The sequence below is a fragment of the Halichoeres trimaculatus genome, unplaced genomic scaffold (genome assembly GCF_033239565.1).
Source record: "Halichoeres trimaculatus isolate MK-OKI-2021-1 unplaced genomic scaffold, fHalTri1.1 fHalTri1_scaffold_24, whole genome shotgun sequence".
Taxonomy (NCBI): Eukaryota; Metazoa; Chordata; class Actinopteri; order Labriformes; family Labridae; genus Halichoeres; species Halichoeres trimaculatus.
In genome coordinates, this window is record NW_027437202.1 from 5,944,155 (window position 1) to 5,970,765 (window position 26,611).

General features: G+C 44.0%; 4 protein-coding genes across 7 annotated transcripts in view; all 4 read left to right on the plus strand.

The window, feature by feature from the left end:
* LOC141785986 (nck-associated protein 5-like) overlaps nt 1-3,660 on the plus strand; it is a 106,083-nt gene extending 102,423 nt beyond the window's left edge. For all 3 annotated transcript variants that reach the window (XM_074664660.1, XM_074664661.1, XM_074664662.1), the window contains one exon: nt 1,567-3,660. In XM_074664660.1, coding sequence (XP_074520761.1) covers nt 1,567-1,881 — 315 coding nt within the window. In that variant the 3' untranslated portion in view covers nt 1,882-3,660. The remainder of the gene's footprint in view (nt 1-1,566) is intronic.
* A 315-nt stretch (nt 3,661-3,975) lies between these two features.
* Nucleotides 3,976-9,094, plus strand: LOC141785982 (ly6/PLAUR domain-containing protein 1-like). Of its 2 annotated transcripts, XM_074664648.1 has the most exons (4): nt 3,977-4,244; nt 6,223-6,357; nt 7,865-8,123; nt 8,439-9,094. In XM_074664648.1, the coding sequence occupies exons 1-3, from the start codon at nt 4,124-4,126 to the stop codon at nt 8,095-8,097; spliced, it is 489 nt and encodes a 162-aa protein (XP_074520749.1). In that variant the 5' UTR covers nt 3,977-4,123; the 3' UTR covers nt 8,098-8,123; nt 8,439-9,094. The 2 variants fall into 2 exon arrangements, with proteins under 2 accessions (XP_074520750.1, XP_074520749.1); XM_074664649.1 differs by having other exon boundaries at nt 3,976-4,244; nt 7,865-9,094.
* A 3,488-nt stretch (nt 9,095-12,582) lies between these two features.
* Nucleotides 12,583-16,603, plus strand: LOC141786193 (actin-related protein 3). Its single transcript, XM_074664940.1, has 12 exons — nt 12,583-12,779; nt 13,201-13,256; nt 13,464-13,588; nt 13,676-13,786; nt 13,883-13,978; nt 14,297-14,404; nt 14,498-14,641; nt 14,870-15,043; nt 15,136-15,228; nt 15,312-15,437; nt 15,531-15,614; nt 15,708-16,603. Exons 1-12 carry the CDS (start codon nt 12,736-12,738, stop codon nt 15,801-15,803), a joined length of 1,257 nt encoding a protein of 418 aa, XP_074521041.1. The 5' UTR covers nt 12,583-12,735; the 3' UTR covers nt 15,804-16,603.
* A 197-nt stretch (nt 16,604-16,800) lies between these two features.
* LOC141786242 (transmembrane protein 182-like) lies at nt 16,801-24,753 on the plus strand. Its single transcript, XM_074664995.1, has 8 exons — nt 16,801-16,938; nt 17,281-17,377; nt 17,456-17,566; nt 17,647-17,784; nt 18,566-18,796; nt 19,890-19,994; nt 21,335-21,423; nt 24,595-24,753. Exons 1-8 carry the CDS (start codon nt 16,801-16,803, stop codon nt 24,751-24,753), a joined length of 1,068 nt encoding a protein of 355 aa, XP_074521096.1.
* Nucleotides 24,754-26,611: the final 1,858 nt, after the last annotated feature.

Consider the following 26,611-nt stretch of genomic DNA (forward strand, 5'->3'; position numbering starts at 1 on the left):
TTGGGCATATTTTCCTTCAGCTCTTCTTTTAATTCTGTCTCCAAAGCGATGTCTCATGTGCACACTGAGTGGGTTTGTCAGAGAGGAACGTAGGACGTTGTTTTTGAGACATGATTCTCTGCTCCTCCAGCTTGTCTCGCTCTGGGTACAAACACTCCTCATACTCGGCGATCTGTGCTCCGAGGCCTGGTGGTTTCATTCCAGCCCCTTAATCACAGAATAGCTTACACCTTGGTTGGCAGGTGAATGCAATTAGCCGGCTGGTAGGAGAGGAAAACCAACAAGGCTTCGGGGCGTGAGAGGAACAGGCAGGACTGAGAACAACAGTCTCTGTTTGTGCTCCCTGCGCCTACACATACAGCTCCAGACGTGGCTGGATGAGAAAAACCTCATGGTGTCTCTTTGAAGCAGATTAGAGAGCAGTTTTTAAAGCTAAACAAGATTGGGAGAATTGAGTATCGAAAGATGGACTTTCCGTTGGCTCAACTCTGACGCTGGTGCTCATTTCATACCTTTCTGACAAGATTTGCACAAAATCAAATTTGTCAAATCCTGCGAGTCACTTGATGTTCTATAATCTGATGCCTAGATGGTGAGGATATCTTTCACTCAGGCCTGAGAAAGTTGTCACCATGCTGCTTCGACGTTATGCAGATGATAGACTGATGTACGTCGACAAATTCACAGCATCCCCTGACTCCTCCAGCTGCTCCTCTGTGTACTTACCTTTGCAGAAATACCTGTGCAGATGACCGCTCCCCCTTGCTTTGAGGGAAATGCAGATACCCGTTGAGTTTTATCCCCTGCCTCTGAGGAGAGATTTTGAAGCTGATTGGTGCAGTAACGAGCTCCCCAAAGTGCGCTTTCACACATACAGTAGAGGTCACTCGGAGTACTGGAATAGTTGGCGCATCATGAACAACAGAGGAGTATTTTTAGCTCAGCGTGTTGTTTTGTTGCTCTCTGAAGACTCATGGGTCATTACTGTGGCCCTGATAAGGCGTTCCAAAGAATCCGATGGTTAATTAACACAGGATCTTGCTCTTTTGTTGCGGAGTTCTCTAAAGGTCTGCACCCCTGGAAGGACTCAGATATGAGGACACAATCCAATGCAGTGATAAGATTAGATGAGCCACCACAACGCTAATCACTCGCAGTATCCTCGTGCTAATCAAAGCAACGTCAACAGATAGCTAACATTTCCCTTGAGTCACATCTTTCAGATGATGCTAATTTATAAAACTGACTGCCACAGGCTCCACAACAACAAAAAGGAGTGCACCATTCAAGACAGTTAATATAACAGGGAGAGTGGGTGGGCGCAGATGCCCAATGGTGTGTGCCAGCAACACCCAAGACGTATGTTTGGTCCTTAAGCGCGATAAAAGTCTCAGTATAGATCAGTGATGTGCTCTTGAGTGGCATCAGTCTTATTGCTTTGCAGCACAACAAATGAGATGAAATATGAATTGTCTTTGTAAATTAGAAGGAGAGTGACACTTGAATTTTAATGTAGCATCCACGCTTATGTTCTGTGTGTTAATAAAAGTCTTTTGTTCTCCGCAGAAGGAGATCCCCCTGGAGAAATCGCCCATCACAGCAAACCAGCCGGGCTCTCTGGACTTCTCCTTGGAGTCCTTGAACAAACTGAACCACAGCAGCTCCAGCAGCGGCAGTCTCTACCCCGACACGGGCTCGGGCAGCCGCAGAGGTGACTGCCTCGTGGACGCAGGGAAGAGCGTGGAGGACTGCTGCAAGCTGGACGAGCCGTCCTCCTCCAGCTTCTCCAGCAAGCCTGGAGTAGATCCTGTGGGTTCTCTGAGCGACTCACTGTACGATAGCTTCTCCTCATGTACCAGTCAGGGCTCCAATGACGTGTAGGGCCCACGAGAGACCTCTGGACAGGTTTTCCTCTGCATTGCTTTGATTGGTTGAAGGCCCAATGAGCGGAGGTGCAGGCAGATATTGAACCTCAACATCCCCCAAAGCGCTAAAGCTAGCTTTGCATCTAAAAAACACCCAAGAAGACTTTGTTGACTTTGGTCTTGTTGAAGCCCGCCTCTTCTTGCTTGGACTCCAGCTGGACTCTGCTGCAGAACGTGGATCCCTGTCCTCGCTACAAACAACACGAAGCACTTAGTAGAGCTAAAGACACGAGGGTGAAACCTCAACCAAAACTCCAAACGAAGACTTTTCAGTTTGACTCTGGGTTTGGTTTGTTGGACTTGACAGCAATACAAATTGTCTCATTGCAATTTTTGGTTTCCTCTTCCCCCGTTGCTGGGGGACTTCTTATCATTGCACTGTAAGAAATTCTGTACAAAGTTTGTAAGGAGTGTAAAGTGAATGATTATTCAAGCAGTGGTGAGCAGCGCGTCTTCGATGGACGACTTTGGAGTGAAGATGCTTTAGCATTCCTGTTCTAGAGACTAGATCCAACCTGAGGTGTCGTTTTATGTTTGCTGCTAAGTTTGTTAATGTCATCCCAGAAAAAACACATCATAACACAACTGGTTCTTTTTTTTTAACTTAATTTTGAAGCAACATTTTTAAAAATCCTAGAAAAAAAATAACGTTTGTTCAGTTTAAGTCAGTTTTTGTGTCAATCCAGTTGCCAATATTGTCTTTGCGTGCTATTTAAGTAAGGATATTGATACTTTTTACTGATGATTCCCTGCTTTTTGTTTCGGTATTAATTTCTAATTTTTAATTTGTGAGGTCAGAACTGTTCTTTAACGTCTTCCTCTGAAGCTCTAAAAGATATTTTTGAGTCTGATCCCATAATTTGGATCCAAAATGCACAGCTAAAACTCATCTTTTTCCTTTTTTTTGATTCACCCAGTTTCATCGTCAGTAGCTCAGGGAACATTCTGGACTGATTCAGATTGTAAGAACAAACGCCGACATCAGGAAACCGATGACGAACACGGAAACGCTCCAGAATCCAAACGCTTCAGCTCACCTAGCGTAGCATTCCTGACCTCTTCAAACCTCAGTTTTCCTCTCATAGTTGTACATTTTGTTGTAAATAGAAACTGCTATAAGTTAATATCAGAGCGGGCATTCCTGGTTGATATATGCAAATGAAAAAAGTAAAGAAAAAAAAAAAGGTGTTTGCCAATCATTCAACCCAGTTCTACTGTTTGAAACGGCATGTGTGTTTTCTCCTGGAGTTCTTTTCGAGGTTCTCGTGTTTAAAAATCTTTATTTTGATCAATAAGAGCTAATACTAAAATATTTTATCACTTTATTTTAAAGACATATTTGAACTTTAGGTGAAGTTATTATGCCAAATCTCTATCTGGAATTTGACCAGCTGGTGCTAATCAACAGAGCCGACTGTGTGTTTTCGATTTTTCTATGAAACTGTTAATACTGTATGAAGAGAGTCTGAAGAGGACTTGTGTATTTTTCTAGATGTCCAGTATTTATACCCACATTTTGTACTGTCAGACTGTAGTGTGATTGTCATGCTTCACCTCTCTCCTTAAATGTTCCTTTGTAAAGAGAAATGGTTACCAGCAGTGTTACTTTGGTAATTATTATTATTAATGTTATTGTTATTATTATTACTGTGTGCAATTTTGTCTGTTACACCAGACTTTAATGCTATATTTTATGTAACTATTTCCTAAATAAATATGAGAAACTATTTCCTATTTCAACCTGAGCTGCAGGGTGTGTGTGCATCATTTATTGCGTGCGTCACTTTTCACTTTCATTCATGGGGGGAAAAGTGTTTGGAGGAAACCCCAAAATCTTTCACCTCAAGGGCATACCGTGTGTTTAATCTCACGATCTGTCAGCAGGGAGGTGAAGCTCAGAGCTGGTGACAGTTAACTCCAAGTTTTTAACGTTTAAAGAGCCGCAAAACCAAAGCTGGGCAGAATAATTGTGATCTCATATCTGGAATATGAAAATACCAGCTGTGCGCTCCCATCACGTGGTGCGCAGTGTGATTTCTGCGCTCTCACTTCGTCTCCACTCGCGCGCAGGAGCTCAGACCCTCTTTCCCTCCTTCCACTGCGCACCGGAGCTCTCGCTCTCACCTTCAGCCGAGCCGAGACGATGAGAGGATCCGGGTGTGGGCTTCCTCCGCGGCGGTTCCTCCTCCTCCTCCTTCATGCCTCCTCTGTCTGAGACGAGCTGCTTCTTTTGGTCGGATGTTTCCCCTCCGAGTGGCATTTGGGAGAGAATGCGTCTTCTCGTTTTTGCGAGTTTATTTGGAGTCCTTGTCGACGCAGGTAAGGTGTGAGGCTGTGCTGTGTCTTCAGGTTGGGGCGCGTGTCTCCAGCTACGACACCACCAGACACTGTGTTGAGTCTTTTCCTGGCGAAATAAAAATTAGATTATTTGCAGGGCAGTAGATATTGCAACCTTTTAAACCCTGAAAATATTTTTTGAAGATGACAATTATTATATTGGAACAATGAATGTACACTTCTAACAAGTTATTCCAACAAAATTTCAATTATTTAGCTTTGAATCCTTTTGGAAAAATCAAGAAACAGTGAAAAACCAGGCGCAGTTTGGAACAAGCACGCTGCGTTTTGGTGCAGGTTTTACGCACGGATGGAACAACGCTGTACCGGACTTCTCTGCGCCAGGATTTTGACACTGCATCAAGCCAAAATCACCCTAAAATACATGACTACAAGTGACCTAGAGGCTATTTGTTTCTAACTCTCTGTTAGTCCCTTTCTTGCTCGTAAAAGTGTTCATTCAGCTGAGGATGCAGCCGTTTAATGCTCATTTCAGAGCCCTGGATTCTTCCCCCACACCTGTGAGACTTGTATTCTATCACTGTTGTCTTGTAGAGCCTGCAGTTAATAGGATTTTGATAAGAAGATAGCAGTTTGGGAATTATCTCCACCTGGATGCAGAAGGTGAAAACAGGAGTTTTCTTATCTGCTTCTGTTTCTTTGTGGGAGAAAAACAAATAGATTTAGAGTCTCTTCCTGAAACTGATAAGCTGTGATCTCGCCCTCCAGGATGACAGATACTCCTCCAAAATAAGAGCGTGTCTTGTTATCACACTGATTGATGGAGGGCTCAGATATTCGCCTGCTTTAAAATAATTAGTGCTGGGTTGTGATGTTATATGTGGACCTTTATCAGATGAGTTTGATGGCGCTGGTGGAGTTGAGATTAATGTCTGGTGCCAGTTCAATAATTACATCCGTAATATCTGTCAGCAGGGACGGATTGCTTGTGTGGGACATTTAGGAAGGAAAGGGCAGGCGTGTTTGTGGGGCTGGAAGTTTTTGATTAAATGCCTCCTTATGATGCTGCTGTTATGAAGACGTCTGAGGGGAATTATTAATGAAACCTGGCAAGTTTGGTTGAGTTTCTGTGCAGATTAGGAATGACTTTTGCAAGACTTTTAGCCTCCAAAAGAAACATATTCTTGAGAAATTATGTTCTTTTCTTCCTTTAATTGAGCTTATTTTCTCTTATCCTCTGTTTTCATCTCAAAGTTTCGAGCACCAAGTGATATCTTTATCAGACACTCACATTTTTATCATCTCACCGGGAGAACATTCACACTCCGCCTGAGTGCACAGCTTTATCGCCTTTAAAAATCAATGGGTTAAAAGGGGATTCAAGCAAAGATTTCCGTGTGTTTCTGTCCCTTTACAGCTTGTTCTCACCTCCAGTGAGTGGATCTATAACCTCTCAACAGACGACCGATCAAACACTCAGCTTAAAATTTGACTGCGTGTGTGCTTCATGAGGTTAAAACCTTCTGCATTCCTTTTATTTGTGCAGGGTAAGTGCACAGCAGTGTGTACGAGACACAGACAGAGACGACGGCATCACACTCCGGTGAAGTGCCATTAGTCTTCTTTTGAGCCTGGACGCCGTCAAAGGCACACACACAAAGCAAATCCATGAAAGTGTGTGCTAGTCGAGGAAATAATACAGAAAGGAAAGAATATTTGCTCCAATTGTGAAGGAGTGGTAGCAAGAAGCTGCTTTTCTGTGTCAATTTTATGTGAGTCAGATTTTTCAACTCCTGGAAGAATGAGGCCAGATGTTCCTGCATGGCTGCATCCTACCGACAACGCCACAATTGGTGAAATTTTGATTTTGTAAGCCAAGATGGAGCATGGCTAGCTGTTTCCCCGTGTTCAAACTCTTTGTGCTATGCTAAGCTAACAACCTGCAGAGCTGTATCAGTGTATTTGAGTCTAATGAGCGTATATTTCTTGCACGGTGCAGGAGATGCCCTCCAGATCCAGTGCTACCAATGTGAGGAGATGAAGCACAATGACTGCTCCACGCCGGAGTACATCGTCAACTGCACCGTCAACGTTCAGGACATGTGTCAGAAGGAGGTGCTGGTCAAATCTGATGGTTAGTGATGTCATAAATTGTGAGTGAACAGAGCATGTGTCTGTTTGGGAACTGGAGACAGAGCTGAGCGCTTTAGTGAGAAGTTAAACGCGACCTGTGAGCATTAAGGCTTATTTCCCTGCCTGTCAGACGAGGCCAGGCGAAATGATTAAGCCACTGAGCACCCGGCAATCTTCTTGATGGCAAACAGGGCAGACAATTAGCATAAATACTGATGTCTCAACTGGGATGAGTCTGAGACAATGCCGTAAACAAGGCTGTCTGGGGAAGAGCGGGTCATAAAAATATCACTCTTAGATGATTTCAGCTCCCTCTTTTTTTGCCGTGATGTGTTATTTACTTCAGGTTATGCAAGCACAGCATACATAAACAACACATTAATGCTGCCGTTCCTCTAAAGACTAATGATACAGAAAAACTCCCACCACGGATACCCAGAATCCCTTTTTTATCCCCCGTCTGAGCACGTTATAATCCACAAAATATATGACTTACTGACCCAGCAGAGGAGGCCGAGCGGGTCAAAGCAATCCTCTGTGATTTTCACTGTAATAGACGTTGTTATCTGTTATTTTGCTCTCCTGCTCAGCTTCAAAGGCGGATAGAGAGGCACGGATTGATGTGTGGATAGACTCACTGAGAGACAGATCATCACCCAGTGTAACACATCACTTTCTCCATGCAGTGTAAAAATAAACCCACACAAACAAACCTCTGAGGAGGCAAAAAAAAAACAGCTCCCTCCTCGGATCGGTTTATTTAGCTCATTTATCAAAGAGAGGAGGCTTTTTTTCTTCTTCAATGACACGGCATTAGATTAGCTTCACGCTTTGTTACTGAAAATGAAACGGTTGAGTCTAAGGATGCAAGATTGAGCCAAAAGAGGAGACACAAAAAACAGAAGAGTGATTAGAATGTGAGAAGGGACGCTTTAACATGGGTGTAAATTGGGATGCTTTAGATTTTGGAGGCAGCCTCTAGTGGACATTTTGGGAACTGCAATTTCTTGTTTGTAAAAAAAAAACATTTTTCATGTTTGTAAAATGTGCAGCTAAGCAGAAAAAATCCCGCAGGGTGCCGAAAGACTCACATGTATGAGCTTATAGCCGGTTCCCTGGTGTGGACAGGCAGCGCACCAAAAGATAAACCATGCAATAAGAAGAGTACATAAAGGATAAACTGTGCTCCACCACATATCACAGAAACACATCACACATAGCGTCGATACCAGATAGAGTGTAACAATAAGTTCAGCCCTGCAGAATATGAGTTTCTCACACAAGCAGCTGAATTTCTGTAACATATACGACGCTGATAGACATTATTTTATAAGAGCAGGCATGAAGTCGATAGCGCCATAGCTTTATAGAGCAATAAAGCGTTTCTAGTGCTGTGAAATGAAGAAATCTAATTACAAGAGAGGGAAGTGAAACACTTTTTCTCTCAGTTAAAGCTCATAAAAGAAGCTGTAGTCTGAGCAAACATAACGTTTTTTCTTTCTTCTCAGGGATACATTACAGGAAGTCCTGTGCCTCCTCCGGCGCCTGCCTCATCGCCTCCTCTGGGTACCAGCAGTTCTGCACAGGCCGCCTGAACTCGGTCTGCATCTCCTGCTGCAACACGCCGCTCTGCAACGGGCCCCGGAGGAAGCGCCCGCCTCAATCTGCTGCGACCATCCTGCGCGCACACCTGGCGCTTCTTCTCTTCCTGCCGCCGCTCACACTCCTCCCTGTGACGTAGAGCGAGGAGGACGTCACGTCTCTGCTGTACAGTTTGTTTTCCTTTGAGGCCTCTCCGGCAGAGTGAATGTGTGATTCTGTGACGAAGCCAGACAAATCTGGGAGTCTTAAAAGCATTTCACAATCCCTCTGATGGACATACTCATCTTTCAGTGTTAATCATAATTAAAATGTTCCTTTCTTCCTCTCCCACCTAAAATTAAACAGCCCCACTCATGAATTTTAATGAGTCCACGAAACATGAGTCATGTAAATGTCCCCTGAATCACCGGTGAATATTCCAGACACACACACACGCACATGTTATTTTTAAATCTGAATTAATGCATCTTTTTGTCGCAGGTTCACATCAGAGCGAGGACCTGCGGTCTCTGGACTCAGCGCTGGCTTTTCCTCCTCAGAGTCATGAAAAAAACTGTGCGATCGACCGCAGAGAGTGACACTGGAACGGAGGAAAGCTTTTTCTGAAGGACCGTCCAGTCTGGACATTTCTTTGCTTTTTTTTTTTTTTTTTTTTCTTGTGAAGTGGAGCGTTTTGTGAGGAGCCTTATTTTCTGGTTATTACACGCTGTAAAAGGTGCTGGTAACAGTCAATGTGGAGAGTTACATTCTTATTTCTCAGCTTGTTTTGATCGTTTTCTTCTTGTTGATGCTTGTGTCTCTTGATTCAGAGAGGCAGGGGACTCACTTTTACCACAGTGTCAACAGGCAAAGGTGAAACTTGCAAGACTCCCTTCCTGATTGATGTTCTTATGAGCTCTGGACCAATCAGAACGCAGTACAGCTGGGTGATGAAAATCTTTCTTTCTGATTCACTGAGAGCTGAATGTATGCATTAACCAGCCAAAAACTCCCCTAAACAACAAAAATCAGTCAAAAATGTGTATTTCAGAAACAGACGGTGCAGTTTAAGAAGCACAAACACACTCCCTGATGAAGATGCATGTAATCTAAGCTGCAGACCAAATGTTTATATTTTCTAATCTGCACTAATAAAAGCAAATTTTACCCCTCGTTTGAATCATATACCAAAAAATCTGCTCCGGAAGACGACACTTTATGCTCACATTTTGTTGCATTGTGAGGTCAGAGTTTCAAAGGCCAAGAAGGTGCTTTAATTCCACTTCTGTGACAAATTTCTTTAAAGAAATTGTTTCAATGAATGTTGATATTTATTCAAAGACTCATCCTGTGGCTGATTTCAGACAGATGGACCATTCGATCAGTGTTCATGGCAGTTTTTTGACCAGTCTTCTGTGAAGAGCGCTGCTGTATTCTCATGTGTGATGTAAATAAATGTTGCAGGAAAACAGACCAATCAGACGGCTGGATGACATGTTTTCACCTAACACTGAACATGTTTTTTTCAGGCTGAAAGAAATCCTCTGCATGCAGCAGATGTGACTCATGAACTTCAGGCGGACTTTGCTGGACTCTCCAGAGGAATGAAATCCACTCCGCTGCTGGTCCCAGGGAGCCTGAACGTCCCCGTGTGTCTCTAACCTCTGCGCAGTCAGCACAAGGACAAAGTGGAACCAGTGTTTTATTAAATTAGCTCCAATCCTGCATGCCACTGTCACTCAATTACTCTTCTATCGATCTGTCCGTGCAGAGTGCAGCCTCTGTGTTTTTTAATGAGCATCCTGTATTTAGGTTTTAGATATTCCACGTTTCCCTGCTGTGCATCCTTAGCTTATCAACCAAAACACAAGAAGTGAAACAAACCATGAAAAAATACGAAAGTGTGCAAATAAGATCTGTCACATCATCACAGAGATAAATATGGATAAAGGAGGAAGAGGAGGAAGAGTCATGATCACAGAATGCAGACGTCAGATCCTTTGGGGTTAGTAAGCAGCAAAACTGTAGATTATTAAAAATAATAAAGCCTAACTCAGCTTTACTCTAATGACAGGAGGCTGACAAGGGACCAACGCTCATCTAAAGTGTTCTCTGAGCTGAAGTGGGTGGATATAAGTGGTGTGCATGGACTTTTTGAAAGGCAGGGGCAAAAAGAAAAAGAAGTCACATACAGCGTGTTCTGCTACTGAGAGGTCACTAAGTTCAACGTGTTTTTGAGGGCTTCGGCTTTCAAGAAGGCACTTAAGTATGTTTTTGCCTCGATTAGGACACTTTAGTGTGTGTTTTTGCTCTCAAGAGGGCACTTAAGCGTATTTCAGCTTCTTTATAGGGCACTTTAGCATGTTTTAGCCTCCAAGCAAGGCGTTTTATCACACTAAAGCCTCAAAGTAGCACTCTTTAGCGCCCTTTAGCTCACATGAAGGGCTCTTTAGTGTGTGTTTTGGCACTCAACAGGACACTTTAGCCTTCTATGACACACATGAGGGCACTGTAGCGCACATTTTTGCTCCCAAGAGGGCACTTTAGCCTGTTTAAGCCTTTGGGTAGAGCACTTGTAGCATATTTTAGCCTCTGGACAGAGTTGTTTAGCATGTTTTAGCCTCCAAATAGGGCACTTATGCCTGTTTTAGCCTTCAAGTAGAGCACTTAAAGCATATTTTAGTCTGTGAACAGTGCGGTTTAGCATGTTTTAGCCTCCAAATAGGACACTTTAGCGAGTGTCTTGGTTCTTAAGCTGGCTCTTCAGCACACAATTTGTTCCTAAGAGGTCACTGTTGTATGTTATTTCTGGTAGGGAACTTCAGCACTTTTGTTTTGCCCCCCAAGAGAGCACTTCTGCATGTGTTTTCAACAATTTGTCCACACGGGAGGTGGGGCACCAGCCCCCGTGTCCCCCTCCTGTGCACACCACTGGCAGATATGTGATCAAAAACCACCAGAGAAACAATCACCATACTCAAAAGGCCACCATTTTGCTGTGACATCACACTCCTTTCATCCTGTTTCTCTATTGATTAAACAACAGAATTAAAATGCACTTTTATTAAATCACAAACCCCATTAAGCATATTACACTGAGTACGAAGAAGAAACATGAACAGCATCAACAGTTACCCTGAATCTGATGACTGAGCGAGCTCCTTTATTCTCACTCCAATCCACTTTAGTGCTGTAACACAAATCTTCATTCCAGTAAGTAGGGCCAATAAAGGAAAATAAATGCAATTAAAGCGCTCTGAAGTTGCTGCAGTGCAAAGGGGGGAGATTAATCTGCAGCTGTGGGGAGGTTAATAAGCGTTAGATTTGTGTTAAATACACTGGACCTTTGCAGAAAGTGGTTTGAGTTTATACATTCAGGAGCTTGCTTTTGTTTGGAGTGATGCAGGGAGTGAAAATGGAGTCCTGATGCCACCTGGTGTTCAAAATAGAGACACACAGGAAGGTAAAGTAATTAATTCTGAGCCTCTTGAGGCCTGAAACAGCAGCATTAAATAAAATGAAGGTCTTTGAATTTGTACAATGAGTGTTTATCCTGGATAAGTGCTTTCACAGATCCGTTTTAAGGTGGAGTTTCTGCTCAGTGAGGACAAAAGACACAGCCTGTGTTTGGTCCCATTTATCTCAGTGATGTTAAAGGACAGTCGGCCTCTGAAAGCAGCCTCCTGACAATGTTAAAACAAATCACTCCAGCGACACTTCTTGATAGAGAGTTTCCATCAAGTGCCCCGGCTCCACGTCTGGGAGAGTGTTTCTATCAGGAGCAGCAGAGCCGAGGGCTTTTCTCTGAGAGTCGCTGCGGTGAAGAGACTCTGGAGTGAGTGATGACTCTGCTGGAGGACAAAGGGCCAATGTTCCCAGGCTGGGGGATTGGCTTTAATGTGGTAAAGCACTCTGAAGCCAGAATCCAGCCCTGAGGCTCCTTCCTGCTCGTATATCGTCTTTATCAGTGACCCTCCATGTAGTGAGGGGTGAGGAGCATTTTGTTTGGCCTTTGATTACAGCTAAATCACTGATTTCATCTGGAGGAGTCAGCAGGCCGAGATGAGGTCGGGTTCTATTTTCCGATCAATGGAAAACCCCTGCAGAAAGATAACTAGTGAAAGTACAGGCATGCGTTCCCCAAATATGTATATCAAACACAGTGACAAGCATTTTAAACCACTTTGAATAAGAATACATGTCTTACAATTTGAAGCTGATTTTAAATTATTGACAGATACATTTTAGCATCTCCTATAAGACGTTTAAGGTATATTTTCTAAAAATTTTATTTTATTTTGTAGGTTATTCTCTTTTTAATTTTTGCTTCAACAGAATGCCACCCTTCATTTGTGTTAGTTTTTGTTCCTGGAGCACAGTTGTGATATATATATATATATATATATATATATATATATATATATATATATATATATATATATATATACATATATATATATATATATATATATATATATATATATATATATATATATATATATATATATATATATATATGTATATATATGTATGTATGTATGTTTTGGGGGCATTTTTAACGTTTAATGTGATAAATAATGGCAGCGCCTCTAGTACCGGTATCCGTCCACGGGAGGTCAGTGTTGTGCCATCAAAGCTGCTGACTGAATGAAATTCCCTCAAACCCGGAAGCGCTCCCCAATCGGCAGAGACTGTTTTTCATTCAGGCTGCTGAGAGTCAAACCAGCTACTTTCTGGAGATCCGCTCGTATCGGGCGCCTGATTTATCCTCCTGTCGACGGATTGAAGGTGAAGAAGCATGGCTGGTCGGTTACCGGCTTGTGTTGTTGACTGCGGCACGGGGTAAGAGCGCATTTAAGAGCTAGCTGTTAGCTTTAGCCTGCTTTGAGCTCAGACGGCGCTGTCAAACTTCAGCTAACGCCCCATTTAGCTGCCGAACCTGAGCTGTTAGCCACTATTCCTCACTTATTTATCCTCCCACTGTCCTCAAAGCTTCTTTTAATGCACTGAAAAAGCTAGAAAAAGACTAATTCAATGCGTTTTAATGCTTTTTATCCTCGATTCTGCTTTATCACTGCAACTAGCTCCTGCTAGCCTCTGAAGCTAATATCACTTCCTGGGCGAGCCTGAGAGCAGAAACACATTTTCCTCTTTTTCTCAGCTCTGGTTTTATTACAATGCCTGTTCAAACCAGCTAAGACACGTTTTATCTACAGTTAAATGACTTTTGCTGGTAATTAATGTAATTTTGTTCCTTTTTTAGGTATACAAAGCTGGGTTATGCAGGAAATACAGAGCCACAGTTCATCATACCATCATGTAAGTACATACATAATCACCAAATAGCTTGCATTTAATATACAATGAGACATATTTAAGGATTTATTATAGGTAATTAATATAAGTTAAGTTTAATGATGTGATAAGAGGTGTACACTATTTAATTCAATGTCACATAAGTTTTGCAAGAGTCTGTGCAAAAGTTTTCTGGCTCATTTCCTCTGGCGTGCTTGTGATCCTGTCCAGGTATCGCAATCAAAGAATCCGCCAAGGTGGGAGACCAGGCCCAGCGCAGGATGATGAGAGGAGTGGACGACCTGGACTTCTTCATCGGAGACGAAGCCATCGACAAACCATCATATGCAACTAAGGTAGGTGTTGTTCGTGAAGCTGTGTTTCTTCTTTGTCGTGAACGGACTGATGTTTACACTGGTTTTCTCTCTTTCTCACGCATCCAGTGGCCGATCCGTCATGGGATTGTGGAGGACTGGGACCTGATGGAAAGATTCATGGAGCAGATCATCTTCAAGTATCTGCGGGCAGAACCTGAAGACCATTACTTTCTGTTGGTACGACCAGAGCTTCAGTTTTAACTTGAGAAGTCTCATTTCACCTTCGAGTCAGATTTGGACACAAAAATTAAAACAATGGCTTTCTTTTTACAGACAGAGCCTCCCCTCAACACACCAGAAAACAGAGAGTACACGGCAGAGATCATGTTTGAGTCCTTCAACGTCCCGGGTCTCTACATTGCTGTACAGGTATGTTTCCAAAGCTACTCAAAGCAACATTTCAGGATAAAGTTAGAGACATGAATCACTCTCACAGCTTATAAAATGTGTAAACCCACAGTTCAAACCTCAGCAAACACATTTAGAAACTGACTACAGCCCTGAGTTTAAATTTAGATTTGACTTTTACACCCAGGATATGAAGTAATTCAAAGTCTCTGTGAGGAAATGCACATTTTCACTTCTTCTTTCGACACGTTCCACTCTGTTTCAGTCTCTCACAACATCCTCATTCACTATTCCCTAAATCTAGACATGCTACATATTGCACTTTGTTTTCTACTGTAGGCTGTCCTGGCGCTGGCTGCCTCCTGGACGTCTCGACAGGTTGGAGAGCGAACCCTGACAGGCACTGTGATCGACAGCGGCGACGGAGTCACACACGTCATCCCCGTGGTGAGCATCGCTTTTTTTTTTTAAATCCCCTGTTTCTCATTTTGCTCCTTCCTCTTTTGAATCTCTAAACTGGGTTTGGTTTGTTTTTCCCAGGCTGAAGGTTACGTCATCGGTAGCTGCATCAAGCACATCCCCATCGCTGGCAGGGACATCACATACTTCACCCAACAGCTGCTGAGGGAGCGGGAGGTGGGGATTCCTCCGGAGCAGTCTCTGGAGACGGCCAAAGCTGTAAAGGTGGGTGCTGTTTTTCCTTTCCACCATCTCTGCCAGCAGTTAATGCTTTTTGTGTGTGTGAAACATAATACTTTAAGTTCCTGTCTTGCATTTCTCAGTTTGGCCACAAGATGTTAGTAAAGACACAGAATCACATCACCAGCATTTAAAATTTGAATGTCAGACTTTATTCTTCTTGTCAGAGTGCTTCATGCTAACACTGCTTTGTGTATTGTTGTGTTTTTCAAGGAGCGCTTCAGCTACGTCTGCCCCGACCTGGTGAAAGAGTTCAACAAGTACGACACAGATGGCTCCAAGTGGATCAAACAGTACACAGGAATCAACGCCATCACCAAGAAGGAGTTCACCATCGATGTGGGCTACGAGCGCTTCCTCGGCCCTGAAATCTTCTTCCACCCTGAGGTATGAGATCATATATGACATCTTTAGGAACAAAACCAAACACTCAGCTTGTTTTTCAGATCATTATTTATGTTTCTGGTTTTCTCCTTCAGTTCGCCAACCCTGACTTCACTCAGCCGATATCGGAGGTGGTGGATGAAGTCATCCAGAACTGCCCCATCGATGTCAGACGTCCTCTGTACAAGGTGGAGACTCACACCCCCTCACATGCTGACACTTGTTTAATGAATTGTTCGTCTTCTTTAACCTCTTCTTTGTTTTATCACAGAACATCGTGCTCTCTGGAGGCTCCACCATGTTCAGGGACTTTGGCAGACGCCTGCAGAGGGACCTGAAGAGGACTGTGGACGCTCGGCTGAAGATGAGCGAAGAGCTGAGCGGTGGGAAGTTGAAGGTGAGGAAAGAGGAATGAGAATTTTGTGTTTTGATGCCAAAAAACAGACACTGAGTATTTTTCTCTGATCCTTTTTTCCCTCTTACCCCAAAGCCCAAACCCATCGACGTGCAGGTCATCACTCACCACATGCAGAGGTACGCCGTCTGGTTCGGAGGATCAATGCTGGCATCTACAGTGAGTATCAGAGCATCTTTTTTTAAAGAAATCACAGATTCAAACATATCACACAAAGATGAAAAACACTAATTTAACTTTTTCCGGCCTCAGCCTGAGTTCTACCAAGTGTGCCACACCAAGAAAGACTACGAGGAGATCGGCCCCAGCATCTGTCGCCACAACCCCGTCTTCGGAGTCATGTCTTAGGACCCTCAACCGGGGGCCTCACGAGACCTCACATGCTGTGGAAGTCCCATGAGCCTTTGCACAGATGCTCCAGACACACTTGTCATTCTGAACCTGAGCGGACAGCGGACCAAACAAACTGCCAAACACGCCGCAAAAACGTCCTGGAGGAAAAAAGAAGAGGTGACTCAGCCCAAAGGATCCTCGAATCAAATGTTTACTGCGAGTAGGTTAATAATAGGTGATCAATCTTTCATTTCTGCGTGCCTCGTATATGTACTTCTAATATCCTCACAGGGTTGTGATATGTAATTAACAGGAGTCCTGTATAAACTTCTCTGCACTTCTCTGTGTATATGGGTTGGGTTCTTGCGATATGTTATGTACTCTAAAAAAAAAAAGATGCAGGAAGCTGTTAGCTTGATCATTTTCCACAATAAAAAAAGCTTTTTTAAGCATTAAGTCATGAAATAGGAGCAAAAACATCCACATTCAGACCATTCCTCTTTTTCTGTTCTCTCTTTTTATGAAACCAGCCTGGATGAAATGTTTATTTGAATATAAAACAAAAAAAAAAAACAAGTCAAGGCATTTAAACCTTTGAATAAATCTTTCCCAGGTTTTTCTTTCTCTGTTTTATTTGTATTAATCATGTCTGGAACAAAAAAAAAAAGTTGTATTAATATATGAACATGCAGTTCGATCGACTGTTGTTGGACCATCACTGTTGCCTAGATCTCAGTTCTACTGGATAGCCTTGTACTGTACCAAATCTGGATTTCAATGCTGGCATTCCAATAAATGCCAAGGAGGTATTTCTACAGGTGTGACGTCTTTCTGTTGTTTGTATCCAAAGGGGTTGGAGTGGATGGTGTTAATGCCTGCGTGTTATTTTAGTGTGAGTGTAACTGAAGCCGTCATCCATGAGGCGAGAAGTTATTTTCATTCACGGCTCAGCGTGTGGGAGCAGAGCTGCCCGTCCATCGCTTTTATTTTAAAGATTATTAAGATGTGAGACATGACTCCGGCTGAGAGGCTGAAGGTTCTCGTCTTCCTGTCGTTCTTCTTCGGAGCGTCAGGGTTTCTGTTCACGCTGCTCTCCTGTGGGACGGAGTACTGGCTGCTGGCTGCTGAGACCTGCAGCCGGAGAGATGAGGTATGTCTGTGGTTTCTTCTCATAATTCAGAGAAAAGTCAGTGAAATACAGAAGAATGAAAGGAAAAGTGAATCCTAATCAAAATAAATCAGTTCATGGAAAAGAAAGGGACAAAACACTCATAAATAGATATGACTCAGTGTCAATATCAAATGACTCCACAAGGTGGCACCAACACTTCCGTGACAATTGAGTTCATTTTTCTTTAAGCACAGAGATGCTTTAATTTCTATAAATTCCTCCAAAAAGCATCAGTTATTGTTCAGTATAAGTGAGACGTGACATTAATCAGTCTTTATTTAGAGATGTGTGGATGCTTTCAGTGTTTTTATTCCTCCTCAGGCTTCAGACGGTGTCAGAGTCTTCCACGAGGGTCTCTTCTGGCGCTGCTCCTTCACGGCTCACTCTCAGGACTTCTCCTTCTGGGACGCCTGGTTCTGTACGAAGCTTCACTCAGCACTTTTCATGTTTACAGATTTATCTGATGGATCATAACTTCTGTCACTCTCTCCTTCAGCCAATCAGCTGTCATCAAAGCTCTGCCAGGCCGCCTTCCTCTTCCCGTTTCCTGTGTATGAGGCGCCTCATGGGTCATCCTCAGAGGAGTATGAGCGCAGCTCGGCCATTGGTTAGTCTTTTATTTTTAAGCACTTTGAGAATCATTTTATTTAAAAGCACATCTTCAGCTCCTCTTTTCTCCTGTGTCAGTTTTCAGGACTTTCTGGAGCATCTTCCTCATCCTGGGCTCTATGTCAGTCGTTATTGGTGGGTTCGTGGTCGTCTGTGCTGGACCACTGTCCAATCAGAAGCTTTATAAAGTTGGTGGAGCTCTTCAGCTGAGTGGTGGTGAGTGACAGTGGTTTTGAATACGTTAAATAAGAGAGTGAAAAACCATTGGTAGGTTTTTGCGCCCTCCTGTGGCAGAATAATGACTAAGTCTTTAAAGGGAGATTGTCTGGATCAAAGGTCATATTTTGTAAATCATTTAAGTTTAAGTTTTTTAAATCTTTTCAATTTAGAATAAAAAAAAAAACAAATATTTGCTATTTACTAATATCTGAAGTGGTTGAATTTTTTTCTTTTAGTTATTGCAATATCTTCAAAAAAACTAAAATTCTGCAAAATTTTGAAACAAAAAAAAACTTAAAACATAGATTCCATTTTAATTTAATTTTCCCAATTTTTGAGTTTTTTTTATGATTTTCTGAAAATTTGGTAAATATTTTGATTATTATTAAATTATTAAATTTTGGTAAATTTTTCTTTTTTTTGCATTATTGTTCTAATATTCTCTAGATTTATTTATTTTTTATCAAATGTATCTTTTTTATTTATATTACAATTTTTTTCAATTTTTCTAAAATATTAGCAATTTTTTTAAATTCAAAAACAGAGACATCACATGAACTATTTTATAAACATAAAACACATCTTGTTTGGATAATTATTCACTAGATTTTTACTATGTTTAGAATTTTATGCACTTTTTTGTTCTTATTGTGAAGATAAAGTAGATTTTGTGGCTCCTGAATTATTTTTATCCAGGTGAGCTGAGGAAAAACAGCTTGTATAAAAGTAAAGGTTGCAGACCCCTGAACTTAATATACTTTTGTGTTTTTATGTGTAGGTGTGTGTCTCCTGGCCGTGGTGCTCATGTACCTGATGTGGATCCAGGTTTTGGACACTCTGGAGCAGTTTGTCCTCCATCAGAGAGCCTCCTCCTGTCCCTCCTTCCACCTCAGCATCCAGCTCGGGCCTTCATTCCTCCTCGCTCCAGTTGCCGCGTTCTCCTGCCTGCTGGCTGGTCTGCTGTCGCTCCTGGTGGGTCGGGGCTTACAGGACGTACAGGGGTGCAAAAGTGAGGGGAGTCAAGAAGATCCAGCTTCAGATGTTTAAATTGGATCCTGTTTTTATTAATCCAGTCTGTTTTGTCATGTGAGCATCAGGTCAGAGGGACGAGGAGAGAAATAAATTAGACTGTCATCATCCATTTTCAGACAGGAGCTCAGTCACTGTGTGTAAGACACTAACACAGCCACAAGATGGCAGTGTTGCATCAAGGTAACGCAGGCCCACGTTGTCAGAGCAGCAAAGCGAAGTTGCACAGCTTGCACAGATTATGGAGGTAAATTTGTAAGTGATAATTAATTCAACAAACAAAGAAAATGACTTTTTTTCAACTTCACTAACATTTTATTAGGAGGGGGAGGGGCTTGTGGTGTCACACCTTGATAATTGGAAAAAGGCAAACAGAAGTGAGACCTCGCAGAGATAGTGACAAAAGGCGGCGATGGGAGGGGAGGGAGGGGAGGGGGTCTGCCTCCCCGCTCCTCTTCATCTCCGCCGTGAATCAAGGCGAGTATAATTACACCTGAGCGTGTCACATTCACTTCCCCCGGCCTTCGTGGTGTTCAAACGCGTGTCACACGGCGAGAAGTCGACGCGGTTTAAAGGTGAGCTTTACATCAGAGGAGGAGTAGTCATAAAACTCTGGCAGGTTCATTACAGAGCGTCCAGCGCGGACTCACACGTGTAGTTTTTACATCACATCAGGGCAGCTGGAGATGGAAACGTCTGCAGCTATTACACCTGAGGACAGCCCACCACCAAACCTCATCTGGTTTCTAAGCAGTGATGAAAACTTCACTGGGTTTATTTGTGATGCACTGACAGAAATCTCCAGAATCTCAAACATCACTAATAATGAGCAGCCATTCAAAGCTGGACTGACCTCCTCCTCCCTGATCCTCCCCTCTCCTGCTCCTCTTGGTACACTCCGCTCTACCTCCACATCACCCACAGGCTAACCCATGGGGCGCAATTATTCAGGCCTTTGCTCAGCCAAGTAGAAGAAATTAGCCTCTTCTCCTGAACCAAGACCTTCTAACCTGCACCAGGACCCGGGGCTGCCTCTCTGACTAGAATGACCCCCTGTGACTCCCCTCTGCTAGACCTTGTTTTCCATACATATGAGCCCGAGCCGGCCGGAGCCACGCTTGGCTGCCATATGGGCTCTGGTTGCCCCGGCTGGCAGAGTGGGGCTGAGGCGCTGCGGGGTAAGAAAATATAAAAACACACCCCCACACCTTGGCTGTGGCTGTGTATCCCCTCCTGGAAGGATGCTGGAGTCCTCGGGCTGATGATGTGCTTCAGAAAATCCAGAGATGGAGGTTTTAACGCTCTTTGCAGAAGCGTTAGGAATTAGTGCAGGAAGTTAAAGTTTCATGAAACTTGAGATCATCAGATGTGTGTTTTTACACTCAGAGCTCTGCTTGTTTTCTTCACATGATGCATTAAAACATCTCTACTCTCAGCCTGACATGTATGACAAAAAGCCTCATTTCCATCAAGTGTTTTTTGTCTTGTTTTAGCTATAGCCATATTCAACTGACCAGTCCAGAAAATATATTTCTTTTTAAGTTATTTCAAGATAAAAATGAGGTCTGAATTGCTTGCAACAAGTAAAATAAAAAAGAGATAGATAAATTTGCACAAAAATTTGCTTAAAACTAGAATAATGTCTTACTTGTTACGAACAATTTAGACCTCATTTTTGTCTTTGAAAAACTTAAAACAAAAAACAAAACAAAACGTTTCTATGGACTGATCAGGTGAATGTGGCTCATCTTCAGTATGAAAAAACTTTTACTACTGGAAATAACACGAAGACACTCAACCGATCTCATCCCAGGAGGTGGAGCTTCAACACTGCAGTCTGATTGGTTGAAAGAGTCATCACTTCCTGTTTCCTGGCATTGCTCTTTGTTTACTGTGTCGTGTTTTTCTTCTTTGTAAGATAATAGCGGGCGACACTGTGTCGCGCTGTTATGTAGCTGATGCAGCTATCAGCATCCGGCTTACATGCCACCTACCACAAGGGGGCACTGTTGGATGTAGAAGCGCAAACAGGATCAGGCTTTAGCCAACCCGTACCGAACCGTACTGATCCAAACTGGACTGTTTGGTGGAAACAAGGCTGTTTCCTCCTCCTGCCTGTCTCCTCTCCTCCTCTCCTCCTCTCCACCCTGTCATCTCTCTATCTCTGCTTTATGACAGACCTCTTACCTTGTGACTACAGATCCCTGAGAGCTGAGGGGCCTTATCACTGCCCAGGCCAAATGAAGCACCAATGGCTTTTCTTTATCTCCGGCCCCTCTGCTCCTCAGGCTGCTCCTCCATCAGGTCGCTGTGTGTACATTCAGAGAGAGGGTAAACTGCTTCTATTGAACCAGTCCACCTCCTTTTTCTATTTCCCTCTGTCTCTCCGTCTCCCCCTTTAAAAAAACATCAACAGCGTGTAGAGTAGGAAAGAGAGAGCAGAAGACGGCGAGAAAGATTAAATCCAAGTTTCTTTCATCCATGACTGCTTTCATCTTTTTTTTTTTTTTTCAAACAGAGGGAATTATCAGCAACCGACACAGGCTTTTTGACGAGGGCGATGGCGCCGAATGGGGAGGAGGAGAGGAAGTGGAGCGGGGAAAAAGGGTGGGAAGTTAGGTGGTTGGAGATCTGAGAGGGAATCCCGGGTTTGCTCCGTCGCTGAGCTTCGTGGTTTATCTACAGAAGGCCAGAGGTGCTTCCTTTTTGTCTCGCTTTACTACATCTTACCTTAGTCTCCGACTGCGGCGTCTTCAGAAATGATCAGAGGAGTCGCTCTTTAACATCTCAATCCAGGCGAGCTGGAGCTAGGCTAACACACAGCTAATCCACCTTTTCCAAAAATGAAACCAAAACTAAAACGATGATTTCTTCAGTCTCCTTTTTGAGACACTTGGCGTGACGTTTAATCTCCGCAGTTCGGAGTGTGTGCGTGTTTTTTTTCCATTACACTGGTGTCGGGACTCATTTCGAGGGGGAATGAATACAGATGTCAGGATGCCATCGAATCCCATCGCAGGCCTTTTAATGAGATAACAGGCTTTAGTTAAGGAATTAGCGCTATTGAAATAAAAAATGAATGAGATTAGCTGAATGGGATGGGGATGCAGAGTGGAACGAGACTCTGGCTGTCGAGAGGAGACCGCTGTCGTATCAGACCTGCGCTGCCAAATCACAAATCTATTTCCGACTCTGGTATTAATTATCAAACTAAAGCTGCTGTTGCATATTGATTCATCAGGGTTCGCGCTTGTATTATCTCCTATTAAGCAGGGGGGGGGAGAAAAAAGAGATTATATGAAGCCTTCGGGGGCGTTTTATGGATCCTGTGAGACTGTTAAACCATGTCACGGACTCCGGAGCAACACTCCCTGTGTGTGTGTGCTCTGCTTCTTATGTGGGCTTGAATGCACTCTTAAGCTTTAAATTTGATTATTTTGGTGAACATTTTTCAATTAGCACGACGCTCGTGGCCTTGAATACATTTCTGGGTGCAAAAATGTGTCTGCGTGTTGTTGTGAGAGGAGACCAGGTGGATCTTAAGGTGACGTGAAGTCAACAGGTGATGGATCCTCTTCTCCTCCTTCCTTCGTCTCCTCCTCCACTCATGCACTAGCTTTGAGATAAAGGTCCCATATTATGCAAAAATCACTTTATTAAGTCTTTTTGTGAAATTTGTGGGTCTTGTGAATGTAAAATCCTGACCTAAAACAAGCTGTTTGGATTTTGGGGATTTGCTGACATCAGTAATTCCCTTTTTTGACCAATCAGGAGCAAGTCTGACCTGATTGGTCCACTGGAGCAGATACCCCCGAACCCCCTCCCCGCCAACTCCCATCCCTGCTGCTGGAATGCCAAAGTTGAAGAGCCATCACTGCTCTGTTTTTGGCTGTAAACAGCCACGTAGTTCTATGCACAAGCTTCCCATCTCTGAAGAAGACAAAACCAAGTGTCTAGAGTTCATTTATCAGGAAATGTTCCAGCTACACTCAGTAAAACTGTGCATGTGTGTGTTAGCCACTTCACGGTCGACTGCTTTTCCAACTTTGGACAGTACAACAGAGGGCTAGCCGATAGACTGGTCCTGAATCTAAGCCCATTACCAACCATCCTCCAACAAACCTGGGACCCTGGAAATGTGAGTATTTTAAATGCTGTGTGCTGTGGAGCAGATGGAAGAGGTTTTCCTCAGTGTCCCCCCTGTCTCTGTGTTAGCTTCAGGATGCTAACTTTAGCTGTGGTTAGCCTGTTGTTTTAGCCTGTAATGTAATGTAAATAAACAAGCCTCGCTGTTTTCTAAACATTGTGCACTCGGAGCTTGTGGCGCCGCTCTCAGTGACGCTGAAGAGTGGGGCGGTATCAGTGGTGGCTCATTTACATATGAAGGCCACGCCCACTAAATCAGAGCGTTCTGAACAGAGGGGCTATGAGAGCCTGGAAACAATGCTGCTGTGCTTGATTTATTGGCTTTTTGGACCAAAACATGTTACTACCATTCCATGAAGACATCAATGATCCATATTAAACTGCAGAAAAGAAGCAGAATATGGGAGCTTTAAATATCTGCACCATCTGAGGCCCTGTTGAGCAGATCACAAACTCTTTGACTCCTCAGTCGTCTTCGTCCTTTGAGTCAGAGCCACTGCTCTTTGAAAAAGCCAACGCTTCAAAGTGTGACTGATAACACACCAATTGTCATTTCTCTCGCACCACAACACAACTGATGAGCACAATAGGTGCGAACAAATCCCCCGAGGAACAGCTCATTCTGCTGCTGACCAGCTCATGAATCCAACAGCGACCGGAGGATTCGTTCGCACCTCGTATTGAACGTTGGAAATAGAATTTGATGTACAGTACGCCCGGCATGCAAACGCCCCGCTGGAGATTACCCGCAGGGGAGGTTTATTACGGCGCCACTGTGACCGGTGTGGGTGGTAGCCAAAGTGTTGAGACACGCGCGCACTTCACGAATAATGAGACCTCCAACGGTGTGACACCCATTTCACACATGGATGGCATCTGTGATTGGGAAACATATGTTTGTATTGATGTATAATTATGAGCATTGAGCTCCTCGACTTCCTCTAAGTTGAAATGACTCTGTCGCATGTGTGTGTGTGTGTGTGTGTGAGAAAGACAAAGAGAGCAAGTGCGATGGAGAAAGAGCATCAACACCCTGCTGACTGCACTCAATCACTTTCTTAATTATACAGCGAGAACACAAGTCGCTGTCTGTCCGGAACCAAAGTCACGAATCCGTCGCGAGATATCATCTCCGTCTTCGGTATCACCTCCTCTTTTTCCACGATCTACCGCTCAGGTGTTACACAGGTAGCGGAGCTGGAAATATAATGATTATACAAGAGGCGTGAAGATTGACGTCTGCCCCTGGTGTTGTGATCGGGTGCGATGAACTCGAGAACGTGGGTGTCCCTTGTTCGCCGAGAGAATAAGGTGGAAGAAAAGGAGGAGCAGAGGAGGAGAGATTTGCAAATTTAAGAGCAAAGTGGGATGGAAACGGGAAGGAGACGGAGAGATTGGATGGGGGAAGGGGCGGCAGGGAAAGGGGAGGAAGTGGTGAAAGGGTGGAGGAGGGGGAGGCGTCGAGGAGGACGAAATGAGACCAAATTTTCTTTGGCAATCTCCGTGTTCCTGCTGCAGGTGCTGGGGCCATTTCACTAAAGCAGGGCCAGACGCGAATGTCATTAGTTCCTGAGCCCCAGGTGAATTTGCCACAGTTCCACATGATTAACCCAGATAATTGTGTGTTGATAGCGAGCATGGTCGATGGAATACAATTTTCGGGCCCAGATTCCTAAACAAACAGCTCAGCAGCAGCAGGAGCAGCAGGAGCAGCAGCCGCCGCGCCACGCCGAGCGACATCAGGATAACGGTAAAGGTGGCAGCAGCGGCGGCGACACTTGTGATGCCTGATGCGTCCTCAGAGTGAGGTTTACAAACAGAGGAAGAAAGGAAGGAGAGGAGAGGAGAGGAGAGGAGGTCAGCCATGGGTGACACGGAGAGGAGGATTCAGACGCTCTCTGCTGTCGGCACATTTCAAACTTAACTTGCCGAGCGAGCATGAAACACGCCGCCGCCGTTATATTCACTGGCTTATACGATTTACAGGCCGAGGCGCGGCGTTCATCAGCAGGGTGTGAGAATTAGCCGGAGGTGAGAGACTGAGCTGAGTAAACAAATACATACATCTGAGAGGCGAGGAAAGACGCTAAGTGCTGGTGTGAACGCGGTATCGTGGTGTTTGCTTTAATCGCCGCCTAAAGGTTGGTGAAAACTCTCCAAGATTCACCAAACTCCACCTGCTCGGCGCTGACAACACCTGTTTCACAAGAGGTCGGCGCCTTAATCTCGTTTCGAGGCCTCGAGTCCCAGAATCTGCAGCCTGCCAAGTGAATTCGTAAAACGCCGTCAAAGAAGAGGATGAGGCGGTTTGTGTTCCCCCAACCAGCACGGGGGAGATAAAACAAGTCAGGACGCCAGGTAAGAAAAGACTGGCAGGGAGGAGAGGGGAAGAAAAGAAGCAGGAGACAGCCAATCTCCCCGGTGCATTCTGGGAGTTGAACCTGGCAGGAGAAATTAGCGGCGCGCGCTAAGTGAAAGGGATAATCCTTCTCTCTGACGGAGAGGGGAGCAGTGATCCCTCCTGTGTTCCTCTGATTTTTTAGGTTCCAGGTTTATTTATTAAGAGGATAAGCTCTTCGTCTTGAAACTCAGAGGAGTCGCCGGTTTGAGGGTCCTCATGGAAACTTCACGCAAACACAGACTGCGCGAAAGATCTGTGCTAATCTTAAATCACTCCTACTCCTGATTTAATCTCATTCATGACATCAAACAGCAAAAAAAACATTAAATACAGCAACAAGCTGCTCCCAGGGTGTCAGATTTGGACAGACTTTAAAGATCAGATCTCACAAACCTCCCGTTAAATCAGAGATGACTGATACCAAAGGCCAACGACATGAATTAACCACCCACACACACCTTGGAAACTGATTTCTCCTGCAGAAATCCAGAGTTTCTGCCACAAAAAGAGGAGCAGGGATGAGAAACGACTCTGCAAACACAACCGAGTGAAACCGAACAAGCGTATCCGCCGCATAAATGTGTTTACCCTCATCGTTTCTCCTTCGGTTAAGAAAGTAATGACGTACAGATGTGTTAGCACGCCGTCTGTCCACTTCTCAGAAAGTTTCTGAGCGCCATTATCTCCCCAAATGGAAACATTATTCAGTGGAAATGAATCAACAAACACTTTCTTCCCCTCAGACTTCAGATACATATTCATGCTCTGACGGACTCTCGCGTCTTTCCGCTTCCTGTTGATGAAGCGACATTCCAGGTCCACTCATGTGAAATGCCGAGTGGGTGCGGAGTTATTGTTTGGATGAAATATGACAAAACTGTGCAGCTCTTCCTCCAGGATGAAGATCCCCGAGCTAACGAGCGCCTCACCGATTCGTTCAGGACAAGGAGAGATAAAAGAGGGGGGGTCAAACACTTCTCACTGTTTTTCCAACCCTAAAAGGTCTCGGCTTCGTTCCGCCTGGGAGTCACCTCTGGAAGAGCTCCGCGTGAACACCTTATTATATGTTAAATGTCAGGACTGTGTCATTAACAGGCTGCTCACTTGTATGACTGAACAATGATTCAGCCGGCTGGAGCTGTTCTGGGTGGCGGTGGAGTGTGGCGTTGGTGTCACATTACTGCTGTACCTGTGAGGAGCGTTCACGCCGCTGATAACTTCTTAATGATATCATCTCGCTGTGGGTCT

Bases quoted from the DNA above. Each gene is read 5' to 3' on its own strand.
- LOC141786193 (XM_074664940.1), top strand. From the start codon at position 12,736: ATGGCTGGTCGGTTACCGGCTTGTGTTGTTGACTGCGGCACGGG. The intron at 13,257-13,463 runs GTAAGTACATAC...GATCCTGTCCAG, and splicing joins ACAGTTCATCATACCATCAT to GTATCGCAATCAAAGAATCC. The intron at 14,642-14,869 runs GTGGGTGCTGTT...GTGTTTTTCAAG, and splicing joins AGACGGCCAAAGCTGTAAAG to GAGCGCTTCAGCTACGTCTG.
- LOC141785982 (XM_074664649.1), top strand. From the start codon at position 4,124: ATGCCTCCTCTGTCTGAGACGAGCTGCTTCTTTTGGTCGGATGTTTCC. The intron at 4,245-6,222 runs GTAAGGTGTGAG...TGCACGGTGCAG, and splicing joins TGGAGTCCTTGTCGACGCAG to GAGATGCCCTCCAGATCCAG. The intron at 6,358-7,864 runs GTTAGTGATGTC...CTTTCTTCTCAG, and splicing joins GGTGCTGGTCAAATCTGATG to GGATACATTACAGGAAGTCC.
- LOC141786242 (XM_074664995.1), top strand. From the start codon at position 16,801: ATGACTCCGGCTGAGAGGCTGAAGGTTCTCGTCTTCCTGTCGTTCTTC. The intron at 17,567-17,646 runs GTTAGTCTTTTA...CTCCTGTGTCAG, and splicing joins TGAGCGCAGCTCGGCCATTG to TTTTCAGGACTTTCTGGAGC. The intron at 21,424-24,594 runs GTGGGAAGTTAG...GTGTGTTGATAG, and splicing joins AAGTGGAGCGGGGAAAAAGG to CGAGCATGGTCGATGGAATA.